Consider the following 25691-nt stretch of genomic DNA (forward strand, 5'->3'; position numbering starts at 1 on the left):
AGCTGAAAGTCATGCGAATGGATTCAGGAATCGATCAGATCAGCCTTGAGATATTCCTCGATCATCTTGAATGGTAATTTCTGAAAATCTAGTATCTTGTTGTTGGGGATCGATATACTGTTTAATTCCAATATGTATATCATTCTCCATGACATAACTTGAATCTAAGAAATCATGGACGTATCGAGTTGAATCAATTGAATTATCTGAATCATCTTTCATTCTTAATCACGAGCAAATTTCACTTGTTGTACATAATAATTCTTTAAATTCTTTATCTTTTATTAAATCTTTAGCTGATTCGTTAATTTTTTTGAGGTTGGAATTATTGGTTTCAGGTTTTTGTGGAGTTGTATTCTCTGAATCGATAACACTTGAAATATTGATAAAATTATTTTTGGTTGGATTAACAGATCCAAATATTTCAGATTCTAATGGCATTACTCTTCCTTCCTCTTTTTCATTTAGTTTTCTGCTTGGTGATGATTGTTGTTTCAAATTTAAAGTCATACAATATGAATTTTTCAATTCATTATTCCAATTGAATTCTCCATTAATTACTTTTTGAGTAATCTCTTTATATCTACTTCTATTATTATAACATTGATCATTTGATGTGTTTTCTTTGTTTTTGTTTAAAAAATCATTTCTTTTTATGATATTACCCTTGAATGAATTGGTGGATTTTGTCAAATTGTCTTTCCTTAAATTGAAATTACCTTTATATTCTCCATATCCTGATGAAATAGAACTATCTTTCAAAGATTTAGGTAATTTTTTTCGTGCGCAGTACAAACCATTCAAGTTCGCAAAAACCATCCTTTGTATAGTGACATTCGTACTAGAAGGCTACGAATATACATCCATGAATTTGATCCTTTGTAATCCTTACTACAGTATGACGAGATGATACATAATACCGAGATTCTCCCCGACTAAACGCGCCCTCTATTCCAACGAGGTCGATCATCATCGATAGCAATATTCAAAGATGCCTTGGAATCGTGTATCTGTTCAAAAGGATTTCAAGAATCGGATTGACCTTGCTCATCATCCGTCGAACGGTAAGATATTACTCCTTTCCAGATTGTCATATTACATTCTTCATCCGTCTCAGAATGGAAAATTGCTTCTCTATGACCGTCAATCAATATAATCTCTTCTCCATCCCTAATATCTTTCGGAAAAGCAGCCATCTTTTTTTGTAGCTTTTCAATGGTCCCTACACTTGAACCCAATTCCGTCAATTCGGTTTGATTTAAAGTAGAGATGTCAGGTATGGTAGCTGTCAAAGTCATCTCTTGAGATTCGAACCATCCATCAATGTCCTCATGAGTTGACTTAGAGTGAGTGGAGCCTAGTACTTGGTCCAAAGTTCCGTTGGAACTTGACTGGGTGTCCGTTGAAGAGCCTTGAGTTCTTTGCAGCATTTCTAGCAGGGTGTTGCTTCACATGTGTGTTGAATGGACACAAGATGGCGGACTGCTGGCTGTATATTCGTACTGGGTTGGTAGCACAGATCAAATACACTTCACGGTGGCGTCGAGAGATGACGGTACTCATAGCCCCGATTTGCAAGTACGAACAATAAAGGATCATAAGATTTCGGTTGCCAGGTTACAAAACGCCACTGATCCTTTCACCATAATTATTCAAGCTCGTTGGATGACAGTGGCACTGCAAGGTGCGAAACTTTGGCAGACAGCCATAAAATGGGGTTTTTTGGTGGCGGTAATCTATCGAGTATATGGGTGACTGGTATCTTATCATCTCATCTGCCTTTACAGAGAAGGTACGGTTGTCGAATTATTATTAATATGTAATACAGCATGATCTCACTCGAAATCTAGTACAAATCACGTCATACCGCCACTCAAAGGACGATCTTGGTCCTCATGAACCGTGCGACCCCTATCATAAATAACACTAAATATACACACAATAGGAACTAACTTAAATTTCCGATCAAAATTCTCAAATTTTCCATTAAGTCAAAGCACCGCAATGAGGAGAAGCAAGATTTATTGAAAATTTCCGTCTTACCATTCGTTTTGCTTTTCGGTATCGTTCGGTTAAATAGGCGAAAATTTGCGCCCATCAGATTGTACAATATTCAAATCTACTTATATCTAATCTATTTTCATATCAGCAAGATGGGGCAACCTTGCACCACTTTAAAAATGTTATCATTGGATGATTCAAATACAAAGGCTCATTATGTGCCCTGATATTTGAGGGACTTCCTTTGATAATTCATACTTAGGTGTAGGGTCATTTCACTTCAAAAGTCGTTGCTAAGAAAAAATTTCAAAACGAATCCTTATAAATTCGTAGGCACATTATCCTTTTCGACGATCTATCGTTCCTTCTTTCTTTCTTATTATTCTTATTGTTCTTTTCGGTCTTTATATTTCGTTTTACACGATCAAATACGGACATCAGCCTCTCCGTGATCATATTTTGATGATTGGTCTAATCAGATTATCCTTTGTGGCTTTTTGATCGGTCATCAACTTAGGTTAAAAGGGGTTTAGGTAAGTTGACTGGACTAAGAGTCGACCTTTGCCATCGATCGAAATAATATTAATACTAGATTTACGATTTTATGGTCTCGTCCTCCATGGTCCCCCAATCCAACTGATTATATGCGTGTGATTGCTCAGCCCAAAATTGATCTATTCTCCCAGACTGAAGCTTATGCCTAAATCTCGGAATCTCCACCGAGAAAATCATAAGGCAATTCAAGATCAATATGGATGAAGATTTACAACTCAATCGAGGAATGTTTGCTTGCTTCCCTTGTGTGATACTGTGGAGATGGGCTCAAAAGAAATTAACAAAGTATGATGTGAGTAGAATCTCCATTCAGAGACGAGAAGACCTCTAAAAGACCAACGAGGCAGTGACTAACGATATATAACATCTTTAGCCTGAACGTGAACCTCTCTTCCCCTCTCCTCAGACAATATTAACGCCTCCGACGAAAAAGCATAGACCGAATCTGCCGAATTTATCTTCATCGGGCTCAGTCCCTCTATGGAGTTCTGCGCCAACATCACCTACAAAATCAGGTATGGGATATTTTAGTGACGGAAAGAGGAACGGAAGTACTTCAAGATTAAGTCAGGAAGGCAGAGAGAGATTGGGTAGTATTTCAAGGGAATATGGAGGGTGAGCAATCTCATCCTTATAACATAGCCGAATACTATTGCGTCAAGCAAACTTCACTGATGAAGTGAAATTACTGAACAGCCGAATGCAATCCCTATATCCATCAACTTCTACCCCTTCAACACCTTCTTTTCCAAGTACGCCACATACCATCGGAAGATCTTCAATTAGACCACTCTCATCAATCAATCCAATCGTAGCTACTGAACCTACTTCACCTAATAGACCTTCCGCTCCAAATCTAGGAAGATCAGCTTCTGAACCTCGAAATTTAAGTGATTTAGGATTTGCTCCACAACAAATACCTGCTTTTGGCAGTATAAGTGTAGGGAGAGGAGGTAGAACGAGAAGTTTTACTCTTTCTGATAGGTCTCCTCTTAGTTTAGGTGAAGGAGACGAAAAAAATGTAAGGAGAGGTAGAAGTCCAGGACCGGCAGTATTCAGTAGATTAAATGACATTCAGAATCAATTGAATGATCCTATCGAAGAAAACAATTCGAAAGAAGCATCAAGAATTATCAATAGTTCTATAGAAAGATGTTCTTCTCATCCTCAACTTACTACTGCTATATCAGTATCAGGTCATACAGATGACAATATCATAACTCCTCCAGAAGAGGACGTGGTCAGGAAGGAATTGGGATTAAGAGGATTGAATAGTGTTAGAGGTAAACGAGGTGAGGGAAAAGGTGGAAAGCGAGTAAAAACGGACTAGTCTGGTATTTCAATATACAGTAGCTCGTAGCTCGTTAGAAAGATTTTCATAAAAGTACAAAATCGAAAACGCCTGAAATCAAACAGAACTTGAAGTCACAAAATTAAAAGCATTTCGTGGTCAATTCGAACGCGCTTTTCAACGCTCTGTTGGATTTCTCATCACAAAATTGCCTTATAAGTATATTGATAACTCATAGTATATTCACACTGAAGCAAAATTCAAAGCGTAGCAGATGGGTAGAAGTAGATACATAAGTAGATAGTCAAAAGAAATATCATGCCACCATGTCATTATGCAATTTATGTCATACCAGACTTGCAATACCTATATACATGAAATACATGACATAATTGTACTAATACAAATTTTCACATGAACGCTCGTAAATTCGTCATTGTCATTGCTTTATCTCCTCAAATCGTCTCACCAGTTTACCTGAAATGTTAACTTATACAGGTGTAAGATTGATCACCTTCTACCACTTTTACGTCTATTGACAGGCGCATCATCTTCTTCTTCTTGCTCTTCATCTTCATCAAATTGCGTCTCTGGTACCACACTACGTCTTCTAGATGTAGAATCGACTTTCCAACCGGACTAAAATAAATAATTGTCAATTAAAGCTCGTGATCACGGGTTTTCCAGGACAAGAAAAATTGAACATACTGGACCAGCTTTTTCAATAAATCCACTACCTTCAACTCCTTCTTCATCTTCTAATTCATCTTCATCTTCTTCATCCGTTTCATCTGCATTTCGTAAAGTTTGAGATCGACTTTTACCTTTTGTTGAAGGTCTTTTACGTTTTTTTAAATTAATAAAATCATCATCTGCTTTTGAGACTGATTTTTCACCTATAGGAGTCGGTTCTTTTTCTGAAAATCGATTTTTACATTCAGGACACGTTGGTCTGGGTAATTTCTGTATTGAATTATAGCAATACGAGTGAAAGTGTGATTCGCCTAAAATCAGTGCACGATCAATCAGCCTGATGTTCTTCGATGAAAGATCGATCAAAATCTTCACGAGATATTATATGATCAACGACTTACATCCGTCTGTAGAACAGCATACTCCCTGTACGGAATACAAAGGTCAACTATTAGATCATTTAGAGGGAACAGGACTTATCAACTCACATCCAACATCAGCCTCTTGCATTGCTTGCAATTCTGTATATAATCTTCGAATTGCTGCTTCAGATAAGGTTCTAGTTCTACTGCAGCTCTCACACCAAGTGTATATCTTCCTCGTCTGAACGATGGTGATGTCAGCTTGCTTTGGCTCATCCACAATACCCAAAAAGCTCACTTCGATTTGCTCAGCCATCCTCTTGAACAGAATGAATTCAACAAAGCTTCTCCAGCATGTTTAGTCATCTGTCCATCTAATTCACTGATTATGGTCAATGCTTGACCGTGAGAAACCGAATTTGCAGGATAGGATTCAATTATTTCTTTAACCTGTCAAAGCGATAAATCAATTTTGAGGTTCCTGATAAATGTCATAGCTTCTCAAATTGGACCATTTTTATAAGAGATACTCACAACTCTACGACAATAATCAATTTCTAAAGGAGTATAATCAGTAGCTTGTAAAGCAACTTCACTAGGATCTATATTCCTCTGAATATTCAATTAGCTATTCGTTTTTCCAACGATCGATATGGTAACAAACTCACTAGAATAACCCATGATTTCCCTTTGCCTGTTTGTTCTTGTCCCGTTATGACTTCCATACCTAAATCATGCATTATATCTGAAACATCAGAAAGGAAAGTCCTGAATCCCCTTAAAGTCGTCTCATGCAACGGTCGAAAAGTGTCATCATACGCTAAATAGTAAATACTAGTCATCAGCTACATCTTAACTCTGCAGTATCTATCAGCTGGAATACAAAATACCTTGACATGCTCCAACTGCTCTTTTATACAATTCTAAAGCTATATCTTCCTTCAACGCTCTTCTGGATAACATCGATTGGATAAATAGTCGATGAAGGTTAGTTGAATTGGCATGTCGAGGTTGTGTCATTGTGGTTCCCAATGCCCCACTTGAGCAATTTGATGAAGCGGATAGATAATCCCTAAACGAAGCCAAAGCAGATTGCAGGAAGGTCCATCTAGGTATTGAAGATGGGTTGAGTTTGACGCATTCGCGAAATCAATTCCACCTTTTACGCGTCGACCAACGCTCATGTTCGAGCGGCTTGGATGTATGATCACGTGATCCCTTTTATCTCGTTTTGGTGCCTGAATGAACAGATTTCTTCGACCCCTCGTTGAGCAGAGGTTGATCACTGCAATAGCATATCAGACATTTAATGGTAGAAGTACTTCTTACTTAGTTATTTAGCTTGTTTTGAACAGAACTTCCAGATTTGATTCAACATTACTTCGGCTAGGAATCATGGTAGACGCTACTATCACCAAGCGACTTCATGTTGGGGGTCTTACTCCAGCTATAACCACTCAACATATCAAAGAACGATTTTCAAGTTTCGGAACAGTCAGTCATGTGGAAGAATTGAAACCTGACGCTTTAGGTGAGTGAATCAGGCTGTCGTACCCCCGTCTCATATAATACCGTAGCTTTAGTAAAATTTAATAGCTAATAGTCAATTCCATATAATTCAGGCCAACCTCGACCATTCACATTTTTAACTCTTCAAACTACTTCAGCTCAATTGAAGAAATGCTTAAATATTCTCTCAGGTTCATTTTGGAGAGGAACACAATTAAGAATAGCAGAAGCAAAACCTAATTTTACCACTAAATATAATATTCCTGAAATTTCAATACAAGAAAAGAAAAAACAATTAGATAAAAAAAGAAAAAGAATTGAATCTAAATGTGGAGATGAAATTGGTAAATTCTCACAAGATCAAAGAATTGTTAATAAAGAAATAGCAATTAAGAAAACTTTTTGGATTATAAATGAAAATGATAATAGAATTATAAGACCTTTATCTATAAAACCTTCTCATCCTTTACCAAAAGTTTCTAAAGTAGTTGTTAGTAAAGATAAAAAAGTAGAAAAGAAAAGAATTAATGGTCCACCTAAAATTTTAAGAAAAAGAGTAATTAATCCAATTGTATATGGTTCTGTCTATATTACTGCAGATCAATTGAATGATGTTACTCCAAATGATCAATCGCTAGAATCGGAAAATGGCAATTGGGAATATGAAGAAATTGAGGATGAAAATCAAAGTGGGAGTGATGAGAATGGTCAAATACCTATTGGAATTTGGAGAAAGATCAACTCTTCAGGACAAGTCTTAGAGGAAAGTATTGTCAAAGGTAAAAGAAGAAGAATAGCGATTGACGAAGAACAAGAGTTTGAGCCCAATCTCGAGAAATATGATATACCAAATCAAGGTGAAAGTAGTTCCCCATTATTTGGTAATCGGGAATTACCCATCGAGAGGGAAGGTTCACCCTTGTTCCCCTCCCGACAATCGGAAACTGCATCTTTCACATCAATCCAAGAAGTAGAACCGGAAAACGATGGAGGATCATCCCCTCTATTTCCCACTCGAAATATTTCTGATCGAGATGAAAGATCACCTTCACCCTTATTTCCAACTCGCGCGGTCCCCGCTCAAGATACACCTACCTCTCCTCTTTTCCCTTCTCGAGATGACGTATCAGCACAAAGACGATCGTCTTCACCTCTCTTCCCTTCTCGATTAGACGAAATTGAGGATGACCGTGATATAGTAGCCTCAGACGAAGAAGATGCTCTATCCACCCCTTCTACTTCGCAATTCAAGTCATCTCTTTCACCAACGAGACAAATCAAATCTCCCTCACCTGTCCCACAACAGATACTAAAAGCTCAAAAAGCACAAAAAGCACCCATCAAGCCCAAATCGACAATACCGGATCAAATACTGCAATCTGCCCGTAATGAACGATCTTCCGCTCTTGGCGTGTTAGGCTCTTTGATAGGTGGATTCTCTCCACGTACAAAAAAAGAAAAGGTCGTTTGGGAAGTCTACCCTGAGTCGGATGATGAGGAAGAAGTTGAGATTGCGAGAGGACGAAGCAAGTCTGCGACAGTGGAGGTGCTCAGCGTAGTGAAGGTGAATCAGGAAGATAAGGTTGCAAAGGACGAAGAGCCCAATCTGGAAATACCGGTGGACCAAGAACCTGTTGATGCATCGTCCGGATCTTCGAGTGGATCAGGTAGTTCAAGCGGATCAAGTGGATCCTCAGATGGAAAGGATGAACAAATGGATGTTGATCAATCAAACGATAAAGGTGAAGAATCAAATTCGGGTGAGGGATCGAGCTCCAGCTCGGGTTCAGGCTCAAGTGGAAGCGAAGATGATGAGGACGACGATTCTTCCGAAAGTTCTTCCGATTCTTCTGATGACAGTGACGAAGAATCTGATTCAGATGAAGAGGAGAACGAGGAAATAGATGAGAAAATTCAGCCAAAATCGACAGGATTAAAAGAAATGTTCGCACCTCAAACTTCATCTTTAAATTTCGCTTCTAGCTCAACTGGTGGTGGAGGATTCTCATTAATGGCTAATATAGGAGAAGATATAGAATTAGATGAAGATTTTGATATTCCATTACCTATAATTCAAAATGAATCTATTCAAAATCAAGGAAAAAAAGAAGAAGAAGAAGAAGAATTAAAACCTTTAACTTTAATTTCAGGAGGAAGAAGTAAAGTTAAATTTGATATTAATTCATCATCAGATTCTCCATTATTTTTCACAATTCCAATAGATCAATCTAATTCAATAACAACAAATAAAAAAGGTGAATCAAGAAATTTATATAATGAATTATATAATGGTGTACCAATAATTAAAGAAGATGAAAATGGTGAAGAAATTCAAGATTTTATTAATTTACCTGAATTTAATAGACAAATTGGTGAAAATGATGAAATGATGAAAAATAAATGGGAAAATGAAAGATTAGAATTAACTCAAGGTTGGAAAAAGAAACATCGTGAAGCTAAAAAATCAAAACGTAGAAGAGGTGGAGAAGATATTGAATAATGCTTTTGATATATCGTGGTTGTGTTTAATCGAGTTCATTTGGAATCTATGTTAATGTATTGATAACGCTTGAAGTATATTGGCTGAATGATAAGAGGATGCAAAACCAAAGGAAAGTTCCTTTGGCTTGTACTCTGATCCGCGCACAGACTTCCCATCAAATAAAATTAATAATCATGACTAGCATACAGTCAGCTTTTGATGGTAATATTGATATAATCTATCCCAGGCATGTACAATCAATTGAATGCAATTAACCTTTCTTCTGTCTCTCTCTCTTCTCATTCTTTCCTTTTCCTTCTTTGAGAATAGCCGAGTGTGTTGGCTACTAAGTGTTTGAATCATCAGATCTGTCAATTAGTAAATACCTTGCGTTGGACAATACATCTAAGCAACACTCATCATGTCAAAACGAGGTTTATCAATGGAAGAAAAGAAAATGAAGAGTGAGCTGGCAAGAGAATTCATTGTTATTTTCAGCTGACAAGATGGTGATTTTGATAGTGTTGGAGATCTTTCATGAGACGGTAAGCTAATTGTAACAGCCCGGTATTAATCTATGTTAGCTTATCTATGTTGTAAACCAGGCAGAATTCTATTCTTTGAAAGAGCTTGAAAAGATCGCTCCTAGTCAGTTTTTCTTTTCCTGCATAATTGACGTTCGAGAGGAAGGCAATAAGACAATCAAATTGATGTTTTTGCTTTCTGTTCGCTCATAATGTATATTGAGCTGACGAGATGGATTGATCGGTATTGTAGAAACCAAAGGCATTGGTACATCTCTTTCCTTTTTCTTGTTCCACTTGGTATATTGACTTTTTGATAAACCTCAAACTATCCTTTCTACAGTTGTTCAAAGTGTCAAAGAAGTTCTCGATGATATAATTAGCGACGGCTTCGTACAGATGGATAAGATGTAAGTTTCTATCGAATTATTCAGCTTGACGTGCTTTGATGTGAACTATATAGCTTTAGCTGACTTCATCCACTCAGCGGCACAGGCAACTGTGAATATAATCTCAGCTATATTGAATGATGTTATTCAACCGTAAAAAAGCTGATGATCGCGCTTGCAATCAGATTTCTGGTCTCTACCAAGTGCTGCTGGTGCCACCGTGAGCTCTCAAACCCTCGGATCCCAGTCTGAAGCTCGTCTGAAGCTGACGTGAAACCCTTCACTACAACACTACGAAGAAACAAGCTTTGCTCGCTAAGAATAAGAAAGAGCTCGAAGCGATTAACGAGAAAATCAAAGAAGTACAAGCTGATATTGAAGATGCTGAAAAGGGGAGAGAAGATACCGTGAGCGAATTTCCCCGTTTGCAAGAGCAAGATCATTCTATGGCTAATTGAATTTGCGAGTATAGCCTGATAGACGTAATCTCATTGCGCAACTCAACGGACTTAACGAGACTTCCTCATCGCTCAAGAAGGAATTATCAGCTTTCGGTGCTGCTGATCCTATAAAGTATGAGAAAAAGTCAAAAGCGATCCAAGTGTGTAAGAACTCGGCTGTTCAATGGACTGGTAAGTCCGCATCACGTACCAAGTCTCACTTTGTCGTTGGCTATTGGAAGCTGATTAATATCGCTTGACGGGTATAGATAATACCCTTATTCTTTTAACTCATATTAGTAATTCGGGTGTAGATACAGAAGGTATCAAAGCTAATTTGGGTATAAGTCAGTTGTTGCTGTATATCCGGGGAGTACTGTTGATCCTAGCTGATCATATTGCTATAGCTGATGAATGGGAAGATCTCCAAACTTGAGATCTGACAGAGGGTCTGATCATCTGGGTGTGTTTCGGCCACGTTCGCAACATCCCGTTGCCTCATCCACTGAGCAAGTGTATGTATGGAGTGATTTGAAGGTTCAGTACTGTATGCGTTTTCAGTATGAATATGTCAATTCCGGTCATTGTGAGTGCTACGTATCGAGTCTCAGCATATGATCTGACATCGCACACATGATAGCACACAGATAAGTATGAAAGTAATGATTTCTATTGTTAAATTGTATTTTTGTTTTTGCGTTATTGTGATGACAAATAATCCTCTATATTACATTTCGTCCAGATAATGTATCTTCTTTCCATTTATCTTACTCGCACATTTCAACAGAAATGGTGATTCTAGTATTTCTTCTAAATGAACAGATCATTAGGTCTGAACAAAGCTGAGATAGATTCACTATAATCGCAAAATTAATTTTCATCAGCCAATCAATCAATTTCATAAAGGATTAACAATTATTGACTTACCCATTATGAGTTCTTCTTATACTTTCAGCAATAACAGGTGCAATATCAATAATATCAATTTTATGATTTGTTGCATTTATTCTATCAGTTTGATCAATTGAATTTGTTACTATTAATTTTTTAACAGGTAAATCACGTAAATTTTCCATTGTAGTATCAGATAAGAAACCTATTAAGTATATATTTAAATTAAAATTTATTAGTTTGGTAAATCAAAATTTTTGTGAAATATAACATTGCAATAGTAGTAGAAACAAAAAAAAAAAAACATACCATGTGAAATTAAAGCATAAACTTCTTTTGCACCATTTTCATGTAAAACTTGTGCAGCTAATCTAACTGTATGTCCAGTATCAATCATATCATCAATTAAAATTGCAATTTTTCCTTTAACATCTCCTACTAAAAGTTCCATTTTTTCAACATAAAAATGATTTTCATCATCTGAATGTTCATGATCATGATCACCTGCTGTTGAACCTGAATCTGAACCATTTGGTGTAGGTGGTACAGTTGGTAAAGTTATTGAAGCTGTTAAATCTCTTTTACGTTTTCTATTAATTAAAGCAAAATCTAAATTTAAATTATCTGCTAATGCTGTTGCTCTATTCAAAACAATTATTAGTTTTAGTATCTTAACAACACAAAGGAAAGTACCAATTTGACTAACCTCTTTGCACCTCCTGCATCAGGACTAACTATGATAGCATTTCTCCATCCATCAACTTCTTGTTTTATATATTGTACCATACTTGGTTCAGAAAAAAGGTTATCAACTGGAATATCGAAAAATCCTTGAATTTGAGAAGCGTGTAAATCCATAGTAATAACGTGATCTGCCCCAGCTACGGCAAGTAAGTTCGCAACGAGCCTGGATAATACATTTGTTAGCGTCAAAAAATTTGAAGCTCTCAAGACTTGTAAACTCACTTGGCTGTAATTGGAGCTCTAGATTTATCTTTTTTATCTTGTCGAGCATATGGATAACATGGGATAACAGCCGTAATTCTTTTCGAAGAGGCTGTTTTACAAGCTACAGATTAATTTCGAAAGAATCAGCATTATTTATTTTCATTCTCAAAATTTATGACTTGTATTGGTTCTTTACATAAACGCCAAATTTGCTAAGATATCATAACATGACTTACCAGAAATCATAATTAACAATTCCATTAAATGATCATTGATATCAGGTGGAGAAGGTGATTGTAATATAAATACATCTTCATCTCGAACTGAAGAATGGATTTGAACAGAAGTTTCAAGGGAAAGGAATTTAGAAACGTGACATGGTGTTAAGGGAATACCAAGACTGTAGGTGGAAGCATAAGATATGGTGGTTTGATATACATGCGAGAGAGTGGGTCATTTGGTGTGCATAAATGTATAGTCGGACGAAATGAAGAAATAAAACCATATGAGATAGTCAGCAATGGCTTCGTATTGCAAGAGCAGTCTATCATCTTTAACGGAGAAGGAGGTTTCGTGGATGACTTACCGAGCAGCGACTGCTTCCGCTAATCTAGGGTGAGAATTACCTATTATTAAAGAGGGTACATCAGCTCTCGAGCCCCATCCATCTGCAAGCAATCGCCACATACCCGTCAACAGCTTGATAGAGTTTCCCGTCTGATGCATCGTATCTGAATTCTTCTCAAAAGTGTTGAAACGCAGAAGTGGGGCTTGCGGTTTTTAACCAAAAGCAGCTTTCTAAAGAGTCTTTCCTCTAACTAAAGAGTATTCTCTGATGAACTTGTTTTTCGTGAGCACTAGGCTTCTAGGATTGTGTTGGGGGAGGGGTTTGGCTATATGTAAACCATTTGGACTAATCATATAGTAATTATCTGGAATAGGTATTCAGACCACTAAAATTCTTTGTATTGCATCTACCATCATAGTCTGAGCTACATCTAAAACCTCAAATTATCGTTCGGTTAATCCGGCGGACATCACCGGTCAATTAACCTTTATCAAAAATCAAACTAATCCACATAAGGTTGTATTTGTTAATGTGAAATTTGGTTCCGCTCTATTTTGGCGGTGAGGAGCGTATTTCCATTTCCATGTGTGATGCACTTTTGATCCATTTAGAATCCTCTTTTTTCGCGTTACTTTAAACTATTAAAAGAGCTTAGTATAGCGACGTATTCAACAGAGTCGACTTCTTAGAGGTATAGATTTACTTACAGGATGTCTGCTGCCCAATACGCTTGTAAGTTGAACGTGACCCGTTGTTGCCCTTGTTGCTTTCGACCGGACAGAGATATCTAACTCCTTGGTCAGTTCGAGCACAAAAAACCGCTGGTATAGCCGTCGGACCTTCATGGGAAGTATCAGATAGCATACCTTCGTGAGTATCAGCTGAATTAACATCTTCTCGTTCCATCTGAACCAGCTGATACCTCCCCACAGCGATACCGCAGCAACCCGGTGCTATGCGCATTCAAGTGACGGAGAATGGTTTGCCTATGCTGAAGGATCAAGGTAAGCGAGAAAGATTCAGCTCTTCCAGGGATAATCTATTCCAATGTAAGCTGATGTAACCGCATGGACTACGTTAGTGTGCACGTATTGCCCTCTTCATCAAGCTCTAGCTCGTCGCCTGTTGTCATTTCCCAACCTAATGTTCTAGCTCTTAATTTTTCTCCACTGTCGACAAATCTCTTCACCTTCGAAAGACCGGTGAAGCAGGATAATGGTGATATGCACAAGAATGTCAAAGCTTGGGATGTTAAGACCGGTGAAGAAGTTGGCGGCTGGTATTCAAAGAGTATGGACGGTTGGTAAGTCTCACTGTTCAGCTCACAATCAGGAATCGTAACTGTATTCCGAGGGGTCAACACTGATATCTTCTGTCTAGGGAACCAATAATTACTTCTACTGAATCACATTTGATCCGATCTGGGGCATCAGATATAGCAGTATTCTCACCTCCATTAGCATCACGACCAATAAGTAGAGTTCGAGTGGAAGGAGTCAAGGGGATATTTTTATCTGCCCCAACAACACTCTCGGCCGGTGTCACTTCATCGAAGCCTGTACATCCTCATCAAGAACCAGCTGTTGCCATTTGGATAGGCGAGAAAAAGGGAGCACCAGCTTCCGTCTCTTTGTACTCCTTATCAAGTCTGCTACCTAAGTCTCCTACATCAAACGGTACTGTCAATGGCGACGAAATCAAGACCGAGACTAAGGACTTACCGAATACCGTAGCTAGAAAAGCGTTCTACAAGGCGGACAAGTTGAATGTCAAGTGGAATAATGCTGGTACTCAGGTAAGTAGATTTTCTATCCAAAAGAATCGATGGCCGCATCCTTCGAAACGAAGACATAGCTCATCGCGTGACCCACAAACTGTCTAGGCTCTCTTTATGGCGCAATCAGATGTCGACGTGACAGGAAAATCGTACTACGGAGAGACCAATTTGTATCTAGTCAGTCTAGACGGGTCCTTCGACGGTTTAGTAGATTTGGACAAAGAAGGTCCCATATACGATTTTACCTGGTCACCCAACTCAAGGGAATTCGTCGTATGTTATGGATGTGAGTATTTCAATCCCTTCAAAACATAATCTTGTAGAGTGAGCTGATTTTGCAACGTTCGTGCAATGTAGATATGCCTGCCAGAGTCCAATTGTTCGACTCCAAAGCCAAACCCGTCTTCTCATTCGGATCGCAACATCGAAACTTCCTCCTGTACCAACCTCAGGGTAGATTGCTGCTTTCTGCTGGTTTCGGAAACCTTGCTGGTGGAGTGGATATATGGGATGTTAGTACCAGGAACAAGGTCGCTGAGTTCAAGTGAGTACGATGAGCCTGGGCCACACTCAACAACAAGCTGACGTTTGAACTCTTAGAGCTTCTAATTCTTCTCATTGTGAATTCTCTCCTTGCGGTCAATACATCCTTACCGCTACTTTATCACCTCGTCTAAGGGTTGATAACGGTGTCAAGATCTGGTGGTGTGGTGGTCAACTACTGCACATTCAACCAGTCGATGAGTTATATCAGACTTCTTTCGCTCCCCGATTACTGAAGGATATTGGACCTTTCCCACCTGTTATTCCTAAAGCTCCTGAGCCAAATGAGAGCGTCGCCAAATATGGCAAGAAGGGAGACACAGCCAATGGAGGTGAATCCATCACAAATCCTTTCATCTGTGTATTTGGATAAAAGGCTGACCGTTTGAATGTGTAGGCGATTCGAAACCTGCCGGTGCATATCGACCACCGGGAGCGCGAGGTACTTTAGCATCGGATGTATATTCAAGAAGAGATGATGACAAATCTTCTCCCAATGGTTCCGGAGCTTCCACACCTACACCTATGTTCAGAGGTGGTAAACCTGCTGGAAGGTACATTCCAGGATCTGCTCCACCTGGTTCAGCCCCTAAAGAACAAGCCAATAACGACGATAAGAAAAAGAGAACCAGAAAGAGAGGAAAGGCTGAAAACGACGAGAAGCCCGTCGAGGCAGTCACCGAGGAAGTCGCTAAGGTTGATATCAAGGATGAAGGGGACGATTCGACAGCTAAGAAAATTAGGAACTTAACCAAAAAGGTAAGCGATTTAATTTCATTGTATCGCTGACGATAGCAGAAGAATACTGATCAATGTGTGTCGTCGCAGTTGAAGGCTATCGAGGATCTCAAAACTCGATTAGCTGGCGGCGAAGTCTTGGAACGAACTCAAGTGAAGAAGATTGAATCTGAACAACAAGTTAGAGATGAGATTGCTTCTCTAGGAGGAAGTGCTTAAGCCAATTCAAATTGCACAATGTATTAGCGCATAGATATGAGGAAGTTCAGTGAGATAAAGTAGAAGCGATAGAAAGATGTAAGAAAAGTAGAATGAAAATCATACACATAGCATCTAATCCAATTCAATTCAACTCATCATTATCATTTGCGCATTTTGAATAAGCTTGTAGTAAATACGGATCTCGATGCATAGCATTTTGACTTTGTTTTTTGTTGTGAGATTACAATGAACCATATCAAATCATGACAAGATTGTATATGCTATGCAATGCAATGATACTATTAAAATATTAGATGAGATTATAATCCTCCTTTTCTCCAATGCTCATTTTGATGAAGTTTTTCCCATCTATTTATTTATTTCTTTTGTTGAGCATTTGCTTGACGTTGTACGATCTTTTTATCAAATGCAGCTACTTCTCCTTTTGCTTCTACTTCTGCTCTAGCTTTAGCTTTTGCCTAAATGAGCAAGGACGAGATTAGCAATGACGAACTTCTGTTAAGATGTATTAAATAAGAAAAGATAAAGCAAATTTTTGGTTGAGAATTAGATGTCTGAGCAGATAGAAAGATAACTTACAGCTTGTCTATTTCGCAAAACATAACAATATTATCATCAATTCATCAATTCTATGACTTGCTTTGTCCCATAAGGAATTTTTGATTGTAAAAGTACTCACTTTTCAGCGACTGCTTTGGCATCACTAATTTCAATCCAAGAAAATCAGCTCACTCCGTTTACTACTCCATTTACTTTAACACCAATGAGAAATGAAGTGAAAGGGCGATAAAATCCGTTGAATCCCCTTATTTGATATTGAAATAAACACTTTAAAACTCACGCTTCTCTCCTTGCTTGTGGACTACCTGCTAATTTTTTCCCTTTGGCAGCTCTGTATTAATCAAAAAACATTTTAGTTCATTTAAATATTAATTATACTTAAACCCCCTTTAAAAAGTTTAAAAACGGTTTTGCCTATTTTTAATGTTGATGAATTAATGATAATTTTACTTACTCTTCTTTTAACTTTTTGGCTCTATCCCTCTCTCTTTGATCACCTCCTATATTCCAATAAATTTAACCGACAAATTAGTCTTTCTTTCTTTGAATGGCGCGATTAAATTGGTTAAAAAGACATACGAGTCATACTGAATGATCTTTAAGAGTGATGTTTTTTGGTCAATCAATATTCATACGTTACAGCATATACGTTTTTAGAAAGAATGATAAGTAACTCACTTTACAATAACTATGCTATAAAAGCATCAGAAAGGAGGATGAATGAAGTGAAGCAAAATGAAATTGAATATTATTTCATTATGTTTTATTGTTGGGTTCCAATAAATAAGTGATGAAAATCAGGTTTTTAATTGATTTTGAGGTTTTTGGGTGGCGATTTTTGTGGCATTTTAAAAAAGTCAAAAGTCAAACTTCAAAAGACCAATATATTCATAAACTTTCGTGATATTGTTATCATAACATGCATATATGTATGAGAAAAAATTTAAATTTAATTCTTAATTCGAGATTTAAGATAAAGCTTCATTATTGTAAGATATGGTTTTTTCAAGTGCAATATATTGACAAATAATACCGAAAACAACTAAAGTATGAAATATTTGATGTGATGAAAGATAAATATCAAATTTACCTGGATACATCCTTTCAGGATATCGACTAGCACTAATGTACAGCATGCTTTTTCAGCTTTAAAGAACCTCAACATTCACTATCTCTTGATTGCTTTATTAGTCGACTCACTATATCAAAGTACCGAGAATATACAATACTCCAGCTATTATAGTCCATTGAATTGCTAATTCTTCACAAGCATTCTTGAAACCTGTTTGTAAAATTACGTGAAGTATTGGAATTATTGCTGAACCTCCTAGAATTAGGAACGTAAGAGTTCTCAGGATTATCTTTCTTCGATATCTCCTATGTAAGACGATCTGATCTTACTGTCAGCATGCGAAATTCAAGTTGAAACATCCAATCCAAGGAGAAAGGGGAAAAGAATAGGATATAAGAGGGAAAAGGGTTTGACAAAGAGCCAAAAGATCGATGAGATCAACCGAGATAAGAACTCACAAAGCAGTAATCATTCCTATGGTAAGAATTCCTCCTAAGCAAGTATTGATTCAGCGAAGTTCGACCAACTCTAGACAATGACTCACCCGTGTACACCCTCCGCCAAAACGGTTCAGTCAAAAAAGCGTAATGCACAATAGGTATTATACTTCCCACAGCGAGTATGACGATACCAACCTGTATATACAGCATCACGACTGGGTTATCTTTAAATCAAGGTGATTCTATCGATGAGACGATGCTTACATAGTCGCATCGATGAGCTCTGTGAGAAATTCTTGCAGAATGACAATTGAACGTATGAAAGGTTGCGCTCATTCCTAAACAGATGATACAAGAAACCAAGTAGATTTTCATTGCTTGGAATCCTTCCTTTGAGTGTCTTTCTTGTGACGCGGCTGCTTCGTGATCGACTGATACGAAAAAATCTAATGTCAATTGCTTTGATAAGATGAAGAGGAACCCAAGGCATCCAAGCAAATGGGTTAAGATATTAAAAGTCTCATTATGAATGTCTGTTTCATCACACACATCAGCTACTTACGATACCTTTATACTGCATTCTAATTGCGATAACTCACATCCGTATATGCTGTAGATGCATCCCTTGAATGAGCTTGACGCTCTTCTGTATCCCGTCAGCATGAAAGGATTATCCATCTGTCAGCCGACTGTCAAAAGTGCTTCTTTATAGGAGATTGTAATTGAATCTACTTGTGGAGCCAAGGGTCGGATTTTCTCCCATCCAGCTTGATTATTCCGTTCATCACGCTCGCTGTCTATAGGAGATACTTCTCTGGAAGAAGCGGAGGAGTAATAAGAGGAATGAAGGGATGAGATGGAATCAATTGAGATATCCCTTTCAACCCGATAAGTGTCATCTTGCCGTTCCAGACGACCTGTGAGATTACTTCTGACTCCCTTGTATTGTTGGTTGAATCGTTTGAAATCGAGCATATTCTTGAGAGTATAGTTTCAGTAATTCGTGGGAGGAGAACTCTTTGCTAAAAAGCGAAGGAAGTCAATAAGATGAACCAAGGTATGCATTTAATATATATCTCTTTATAAAATAGTTTATAGTTAGATCCAACCTTGATGATTGACAAAATCAGCAATGGATTACGCTATCATATTGAGATTGTTAGTCGAGGTCTGTGCTGAAGGAGCACGACGTCCACGATTCATAGTAATCAAAAATTCTGATTGCGACGAACGCCTTGGCAAATCGCAATTTTTGGGGTCATTCGTCTTACCGTAAAAGCAACTTGCTTGTCGTCAACACTCTTTTGCCCAAATTAGAAGAATATGACATGCATATGCGATACCTTGCTAAAAGACAGATATACCTCTCAAACAACAGAAAAATCATTACGTAAATGATCTTACCTGGATTTGTTGACATATCACGTGAATTTTTACTTACCGGCTAAATGTCAAAAGTTGAAAGTATCAAGTCCACCTTATAGATTTAAACTAATCAATATCTTCATTTGTACAAGCTAAACTTATAGACATTCTAAACAATATGGCACAATCAAAATCGAAGTTAGCTTCGAATTCAAAGATGAAGCGAAAGTTCAAATCACCCTCATCCAAACCAATTTCCTCAAATGTTAAACCTCGAGCTAGATTAGCAGCTAATGAGCTTAAATGGAAAACCGTCAATACACCTTCTTTTTCCGGTATAGACGGTGGTGGAGGTATGATGATGCTTGAAGAACTTGATGATGTTGATATTGAATGGGAAGAAGGTGAAGGTGGTAGAAAAGTAGCTAGATTTGTTGTGAGTTTTTTGACTTACTCGCATGAGGAGTATTTTGACTAATTTAATGATCCAGGCTAAAGAAGGTAAAAAAATTAAGGGTAAAGGAAAGGCCAAAGAAGTTTCTCCAGATTTGTCAGCCGTAGAAGAGGCTGGAGACAAACTCAACGACAACTTGAATGATAGAGAAAATGGGCATGACGAAGCAGAAGAGGATGATATTGCCGACGAGGTAGTGGAAGAAGACGCTTTCCCGGATTTCGCTGCTTTAGAAAAGGAAGATATCGATGAAGAAGACGAGGAAATTCACGAGCGAGGAGAAGTGGAAGCGGAACCTCCTTTTGATGGTAAGCTGGTGATCACGGCATGTGCACCAACTGGCGTCACTTACCCCACGTTTGATAGATGCCTTGTTACCTGAGTGGAAAGATATCAAATTACATACATCATTAAAGAAAGCGTTCCTCGCTGCCGGATATGTCAAACCTACCGATATTCAAAAGAGAGCCATACCGTCTGGTCTAGATAGCAGAGACGTAATCGGTGTGGCCGAGACTGTGAGCTTACTATCAACCTGCATGCTTACTTTGGATACAATTGACTTATGCTACATATGTGAAATAGGGTTCCGGTAAAACACTCGCATACTCTTTACCTATTTTATCTCATCTCCTGCGCTCACCTCTACCCACCAATTCAAAGAAAAGGCATTTGAGCGGATTAGTACTTTGTCCAACTAGAGAATTGGCTTTACAAGTTGTTGATCACCTAAATATCCTGCTCAAACATGCTCTTACCGCTTCAGAGGATGATGGGGAAGCTTCGGAAAAGCCAAAGACAGCTGGTCCTCCTAGAATTAGTTTAGGCAGCGTTGTAGGAGGTCTATCTGCACACAAGCAAAAGCGAATCTTGGACAGAGGATGTGATATCTTGGTGGCTACACCAGGTCGATTATGGGATCTGATCAAAGCCGTACGTCAGCTCATATTTCCACAACAGTAGCGGTTCGTAGCTGATACAGGATTATAGGATGACGAATTAGCGTCTTCTATACGTACTTTGAGGTTCCTAGTTATTGATGAAGCCGATCGAATGATAGAGAATGGTCATTTTGCGGAATTGGAGAACATCGTTAAGCTGACTCAACGATCCGGAGCGTAAGTAGCCTATACAAGATAAGTGTCTGATTCGAGCTCTCAAGAATCATTGCTGAAGTAAGGACTACGATATAGTGCATCTCATGGACCTGATGACGCTGATCCCGTTTTCGCTCAACTTTCAACATTGTTAGAAGACTCTGAAGCTAGGGATGATATGCAAACCTTTGTTTTCTCAGCTACACTGTCAAAGGACCTACAACAAAACCTGAAAAGGAAGCAATACAATAGGGGCAAAGGCAAGGGCAAGCGAAGTTCGACTTTAGGTATGTTTGAAGTACTGTGCCATTTGCCCGGTCAAGCTGACAGTTTTCATGATTATAGAGGATCTGGTGGACAAACTCGATTTCCGAGACCCTAAGCCTGAGGTAATAGATCTCAGTCCCGAGGGTGGTGTAGTAGCTACTTTAAGAGAGAGTATGGTAGAATGTATTATAGCCGATAAGGTACGTAGCATCGAGTCTGGATTATCCCCCGGTAGTTGACGCAATTTCAACAGGATCTATACCTATACTACTTCCTCCTTCGTTATCCAGGCCGTTCAATAGTATTCGTCGGTTCAGTCGACGGTATCAGGAGACTTATTCCATTATTTACTCTTCTTCAACTTCCCATCTTCCCCTTACATTCTCAACTACAACAAAAACAACGTTTGAAGAACCTTGACCGATTCAAGTCCACCAAAAATGCTATATTGATTGCTACGGATGTAGCTGCTAGAGGTTTAGACATACCACAAGTGGATCATGTAATACATTTTAATCTTCCAAGAACTGCGGATGCTTATATTCATAGAAGTGGAAGAACTGCAAGAGCGAAAAATGAAGGATTTGCACTTCAAATTTGTTGTCCTGAAGAAAAAAATATTCAAAAATCTTTAATGAAAAATTTAGGTAGAATACATGAAATACCAGAATTATCAATTGAAACTGATTTTTTACCAAAATTAAAAGAAAGAATAAAATTAGCAAAAGAAATTGAATTAGCAGAACATTCAAAATCAAAATCATTACATGATAAAAATTGGTTAATTGAAACTGCTGAATTAATGGATATTGATATTGATCCAGATATGTTTTCAGATAAAGAAGAAGAAGATAAAGATTTACCTTTTTCAAGAAAAATTAAACAAAAAAAAGGTATGAAAAAATCAATTGATTTAAAAGGTTTAAGAAATAAATTAAAAGAATTATTAAATGAAAAACTTATTGCAAGAGGTATTAGTGCAAAATATCCAACAAGTGGAAGTAAAGTTATTATTGATGATTTATTAAGACAAACTGGTTAGTTCTCTCTTTTTTTTTTTCTTCCGAACTTATTGTGATTTGTTATCAAGGTTTTAGTTTAAGAGAAAATCCTAGCTAACAACATGTTTAATCTTTTGTTTAGGCCATGCTACATTGCTTGGAGCTGGAACTAAAAAAGCCTACGATGAAGTTCAAGGCGCAAAGAGGAAATTGGGTCAAAAGAGGAGTGGCGGAATAGTGAATAAGAGAAAGAAAGTCAGCAATTAGGTATTTAGAATTCCACCATTTGATGCTTGTGTACCAGTGGTATTGTATGCATATTGTACATCTTTATTAGACGTCAAATTGTTTTGCTTTGTCAATTTCGCTGGATGAAAAAATTGGAAGTTTCCCGAATATTTGTCATCTCGATGCATTTATAAATTACTAGATGCTTTCCTTGAGGAATCGTCATTTCCATTGATTTACATATCTTACTACAACTGGTTGGAAGAACCAAGTTCACTTACAAGAAGTGTTTGGTTGTTCCTGCGGGTATCTTACTATGAGATCAGGGGAGAGTCAATCATACGAACCCATTACAAAGCATTATCATTATTATTGATTTTGTCCATAATCAATTGAATCTAAAGTCGGATAAACACCTTGAGAAGCTGACAATAAAGCTGATATAGATTCAAAAGCTGCATCAGCACTTGCAGCTGTATCTTGATCAATTATTGGATTTCTCTGCTGTTGATCTTCATCAAATGAAGAGGGTAAATTCTGTAACGATTGTTGTTGGTCTGATCGAGAAAGATTTGCGAGATCGTTTAATTGAGGATCAATATTTGGATTCAAATTTGATTCTTGGTTTTGTAAATTTGTGTAATCGCTACTTGAAGTACTCTCCACAGGAGTTGCATGTGGGTTAAAAGGTTTGAAATTTGGATCATTTGGATCTCCAGGTGGTGGATTTGGTATAATTGGTTTTAAACATGGATAACGAAATGGGGTGAGACCGATAGGGTACATTGGGATATATGAGAGAAGGCCTGGACCCTAAAACAATGGTAACATTGTTAGGAATTTGATCTTGATAGGCGGAGAAGTGTTGCATAGACCTACCTTTCCATTAGCAGCAATTGCAGCAGCCGCAAGATCCTCTATTCCGGCTAAAGATAATCCACTATCGTAGCTCGTACCGGATGGTCCTGCATTACCACTGAGCGAGCCATCCCCTTTGTTCGGTGAAGCTTGAAACTTTGTTGAACTACTTGAAGGTCTTGATCGTTTTGTAGGTGATGATCTCCTTGCTCGTTTCTATGGACGTGTATTAGCTACTTGTTTGAAGCACGAAAAAATCAAAGATGTCACGATGCCGTACCGTATTGGTAGGTGCCCAGTATCCATTCAAGTTCTCTTCTTCTCCCCTAGTAGGCTCTCCCACATATGCATTCTCAGCGTTGATATTATTGACAGCTGACCTTCGTGTAGCTCGACCACTAGATGTGGAAGGAGAAGCTGCTGCATTGTTGTTGCTACCTCGAGCTTTTCGCTTCGTTCCTGCTGATTTGGGAGGTTCTGCGATAGATATTTCCCTTAGCGAAGGATCAATAGGTATGTCTGTTGAGGTAGACATCGTTATTTCTCTTACGAAAAGGAGGGGGATCAGTATTTAATGATTTGAGAAGAAGAATGAAATGCGGGGTGACAAGTGGGGGTGGGGCCAATTCTTTCTCTTTCTCAACATTATATTTCGCATCCAACATAGCAATTGACACAAACACACTCAAAACACATTACGTAACATCCAGTGCTCTTTCCAATATTACTTATCCCCGTTGTGTGGCATCTGCGTCATTACGAGTATCTTCATCCCGGAAAAAAACGACCATTCGAACGTGCCTGCTTTTCTTTCGAATAAACAAACATATGCGGAGCAATCAATCCTATGTTTTGGAACATGCTGTTTCGTTGATCCTATTCACCATTTCCAAAGATGGTCTACAATGATTGATTGAATAGATGAAGGGGTTCCTACAACAAATAGGATCTGAATCGCATATCGTACACGCAATGTTACTATGAATACTGAATGAGTTAGTCCCTCCCATACAACAATCATATGAAACGAGACAACTCTGTTAGTCCGATAGTTAGCTTATCTGCGTATTGTTCGCTTCAAAAAATGACGTCTGGCTTTGACTACTTTTAGATCATAAACCTTCGTTAACTGCGTTGAGGAGGTAGTAAGGGGTTAATGGTGAAATTGGAATAATTCGGATAACTTAGATCGGCAGGGACAAATAAATATTCCATCCGATGAGATATATGGTTTCCAACTGACGTTCCGATTAATCAATTTTCGTTTCGTTACCGCAGTACGGACTCATTCAAAAGTGATTCCGATCCGATCATTCTATAGAGAAAAAAAGTAAACAACAACTTTCTTGGAGGCACTTGTCATTTACTCCGCTGAATAAGAAAATACAAAAAAGGGTCAAAAGGGTAACCTTGACTTAAAGTTCCACATCAGTTCTACTATTTGAAGCTTCGGCAAATGTTTAGCTTTACATATATATCTACTAAATTCAACAAAAGATCTCAGTGGTATTCCCCTTCGATAGTGACAGAATACCATAGGAAGGTTCACACTTGTGATTATGCATTTTCTCTATACAGAATGATCAGGCAAAGAATTGTATGACTAGTACTGAATTTTAATCATACGTAAGATCGTCAATTAAGGTGTCATTTAGATCTCTGTCCGACGTTCAAGTAAGAAGTTTGCACAAAACAATCGATTATTGCAGCAACAGATTATTGATTATCTCGTCTTCGGTAATTAATTCTTTTCATACATTATACATTATTTGCATTATCAACCAATCTAGATATACATACATCATTATTGAACCTCATAATCCAATCTCGAGCAGTAAAATTTCGAAATCACACTCTTTGAAACAAATCACCTTCATTCTATAATATTTGAAAATCAGCCGCGTCAAAATCGACGAAAAACAAACATCGAAATAAACAAATCGATAATCTATTATACATTACCTCTTAAACATAAATCCCATTCAGTTTAACGACACCCATACGCTCTTTTATTACTGCCACCAGTTTATCACTGCCTTGATACACCTATTCTTCAGCACCACTCTTTCAATACTGTAACGTCACACCCTTCTCCAAGGGAAATCTTCAGAAATTCCAATCTTGCCTACCTCGGATTCTTCTGTATTTTACTTTTGATTCTGTTCCTTATCGATCACACAATTGACTTCACAGACCCAACTAGGCCAGAAGTAAAGCCACCTACAACATATATTCCTCTCTGAACCAATCACTCGTGTGACTCAGAGTCTACCCAGCGGCAATAGGCATCGAGATAGGGTTGTTTGGATCGAGGTTTCACCCGAGACCTATGAGCGAAAGAAGATAGAGAGCAAGGATCATATACATATCAAGAGGCTTAGAGAATACATACCTCCTCTCCAGCCCTTCTTTCGA

The 25691-nt window shown here is 38.0% G+C and overlaps 13 protein-coding genes across 13 annotated transcripts; 5 read left to right on the top strand and 8 right to left on the bottom strand.

Annotated features, from left to right (window-relative positions):
• Positions 1-228: 228 nt before the first annotated feature.
• I206_100515 (uncharacterized protein) lies at positions 229-819 on the bottom strand (the record flags this gene model as incomplete). Its single annotated transcript, XM_019152588.1, has 1 exon — positions 229-819. The coding sequence occupies one exon, from the start codon at positions 817-819 to the stop codon at positions 229-231; it is 591 nt and encodes a 196-aa protein (XP_019014726.1).
• Positions 820-1025: 206 nt separating this feature from the next.
• Positions 1026-1430, bottom strand: I206_100516 (uncharacterized protein; the record flags this gene model as incomplete). The annotated part of the gene is made up of 1 exon (XM_019152587.1): positions 1026-1430. The coding sequence occupies one exon, from the start codon at positions 1428-1430 to the stop codon at positions 1026-1028; it is 405 nt and encodes a 134-aa protein (XP_019014725.1).
• Positions 1431-2752: 1322 nt separating this feature from the next.
• On the top strand, positions 2753-3886 carry I206_100517 (uncharacterized protein; the record flags this gene model as incomplete). The annotated part of the gene is made up of 3 exons (XM_019152586.1): positions 2753-2848; positions 2930-3171; positions 3253-3886. 3 exons carry the CDS (start codon positions 2753-2755, stop codon positions 3884-3886), a joined length of 972 nt encoding a protein of 323 aa, XP_019014724.1.
• A 471-nt stretch (positions 3887-4357) lies between these two features.
• Positions 4358-5922, bottom strand: I206_100518 (uncharacterized protein; the record flags this gene model as incomplete). The annotated part of the gene is made up of 8 exons (XM_019152585.1): positions 4358-4486; positions 4556-4851; positions 4942-4966; positions 5029-5143; positions 5201-5352; positions 5437-5514; positions 5571-5722; positions 5793-5922. 8 exons carry the CDS (start codon positions 5920-5922, stop codon positions 4358-4360), a joined length of 1077 nt encoding a protein of 358 aa, XP_019014723.1.
• Positions 5923-6297: 375 nt separating this feature from the next.
• I206_100519 (uncharacterized protein) lies at positions 6298-8911 on the top strand (the record flags this gene model as incomplete). The annotated part of the gene is made up of 2 exons (XM_019152584.1): positions 6298-6433; positions 6525-8911. 2 exons carry the CDS (start codon positions 6298-6300, stop codon positions 8909-8911), a joined length of 2523 nt encoding a protein of 840 aa, XP_019014722.1.
• Positions 8912-9314: 403 nt separating this feature from the next.
• Positions 9315-10682, top strand: I206_100520 (uncharacterized protein; the record flags this gene model as incomplete). Its single annotated transcript, XM_070202221.1, has 10 exons — positions 9315-9357; positions 9416-9438; positions 9499-9541; positions 9761-9827; positions 9905-9918; positions 9992-10026; positions 10106-10213; positions 10279-10438; positions 10516-10593; positions 10654-10682. 10 exons carry the CDS (start codon positions 9315-9317, stop codon positions 10680-10682), a joined length of 600 nt encoding a protein of 199 aa, XP_070058322.1.
• A 374-nt stretch (positions 10683-11056) lies between these two features.
• Positions 11057-12811, bottom strand: I206_100521 (uncharacterized protein; the record flags this gene model as incomplete). The annotated part of the gene is made up of 9 exons (XM_070202222.1): positions 11057-11102; positions 11174-11342; positions 11447-11617; positions 11723-11778; positions 11844-12044; positions 12104-12206; positions 12322-12485; positions 12672-12711; positions 12775-12811. The coding sequence occupies 9 exons, from the start codon at positions 12809-12811 to the stop codon at positions 11057-11059; spliced, it is 987 nt and encodes a 328-aa protein (XP_070058323.1).
• A 552-nt stretch (positions 12812-13363) lies between these two features.
• I206_100522 (uncharacterized protein) lies at positions 13364-15930 on the top strand (the record flags this gene model as incomplete). Its single annotated transcript, XM_019152581.1, has 10 exons — positions 13364-13385; positions 13457-13523; positions 13586-13657; positions 13735-13956; positions 14034-14448; positions 14536-14716; positions 14788-14974; positions 15031-15305; positions 15371-15732; positions 15802-15930. 10 exons carry the CDS (start codon positions 13364-13366, stop codon positions 15928-15930), a joined length of 1932 nt encoding a protein of 643 aa, XP_019014719.1.
• A 359-nt stretch (positions 15931-16289) lies between these two features.
• I206_100523 (uncharacterized protein) lies at positions 16290-17080 on the bottom strand (the record flags this gene model as incomplete). Its single annotated transcript, XM_019152580.1, has 6 exons — positions 16290-16391; positions 16513-16519; positions 16613-16636; positions 16775-16825; positions 16949-16994; positions 17074-17080. 6 exons carry the CDS (start codon positions 17078-17080, stop codon positions 16290-16292), a joined length of 237 nt encoding a protein of 78 aa, XP_019014718.1.
• Positions 17081-17462: 382 nt separating this feature from the next.
• On the bottom strand, positions 17463-18381 carry I206_100524 (uncharacterized protein; the record flags this gene model as incomplete). The annotated part of the gene is made up of 5 exons (XM_019152579.2): positions 17463-17616; positions 17695-17871; positions 18025-18058; positions 18111-18201; positions 18271-18381. 5 exons carry the CDS (start codon positions 18379-18381, stop codon positions 17463-17465), a joined length of 567 nt encoding a protein of 188 aa, XP_019014717.2.
• A 148-nt stretch (positions 18382-18529) lies between these two features.
• I206_100525 (uncharacterized protein) lies at positions 18530-18981 on the bottom strand (the record flags this gene model as incomplete). Its single annotated transcript, XM_019152578.1, has 3 exons — positions 18530-18539; positions 18606-18652; positions 18739-18981. 3 exons carry the CDS (start codon positions 18979-18981, stop codon positions 18530-18532), a joined length of 300 nt encoding a protein of 99 aa, XP_019014716.1.
• A 607-nt stretch (positions 18982-19588) lies between these two features.
• I206_100526 (uncharacterized protein) lies at positions 19589-22457 on the top strand (the record flags this gene model as incomplete). Its single annotated transcript, XM_019152577.1, has 9 exons — positions 19589-19807; positions 19863-20133; positions 20192-20343; positions 20411-20758; positions 20816-20943; positions 21019-21209; positions 21268-21389; positions 21443-22226; positions 22333-22457. 9 exons carry the CDS (start codon positions 19589-19591, stop codon positions 22455-22457), a joined length of 2340 nt encoding a protein of 779 aa, XP_019014715.1.
• Positions 22458-22787: 330 nt separating this feature from the next.
• Positions 22788-23811, bottom strand: I206_100527 (uncharacterized protein; the record flags this gene model as incomplete). The annotated part of the gene is made up of 3 exons (XM_019152576.1): positions 22788-23231; positions 23298-23492; positions 23557-23811. The coding sequence occupies 3 exons, from the start codon at positions 23809-23811 to the stop codon at positions 22788-22790; spliced, it is 894 nt and encodes a 297-aa protein (XP_019014714.1).
• Between the last annotated feature and the right edge of the window lie 1880 nt (positions 23812-25691).

The sequence above is a fragment of the Kwoniella pini genome, chromosome 1, assembly GCF_000512605.2.
Source record: "Kwoniella pini CBS 10737 chromosome 1, complete sequence".
NCBI lineage: Eukaryota > Fungi > Basidiomycota > Tremellomycetes > Tremellales > Cryptococcaceae > Kwoniella > Kwoniella pini.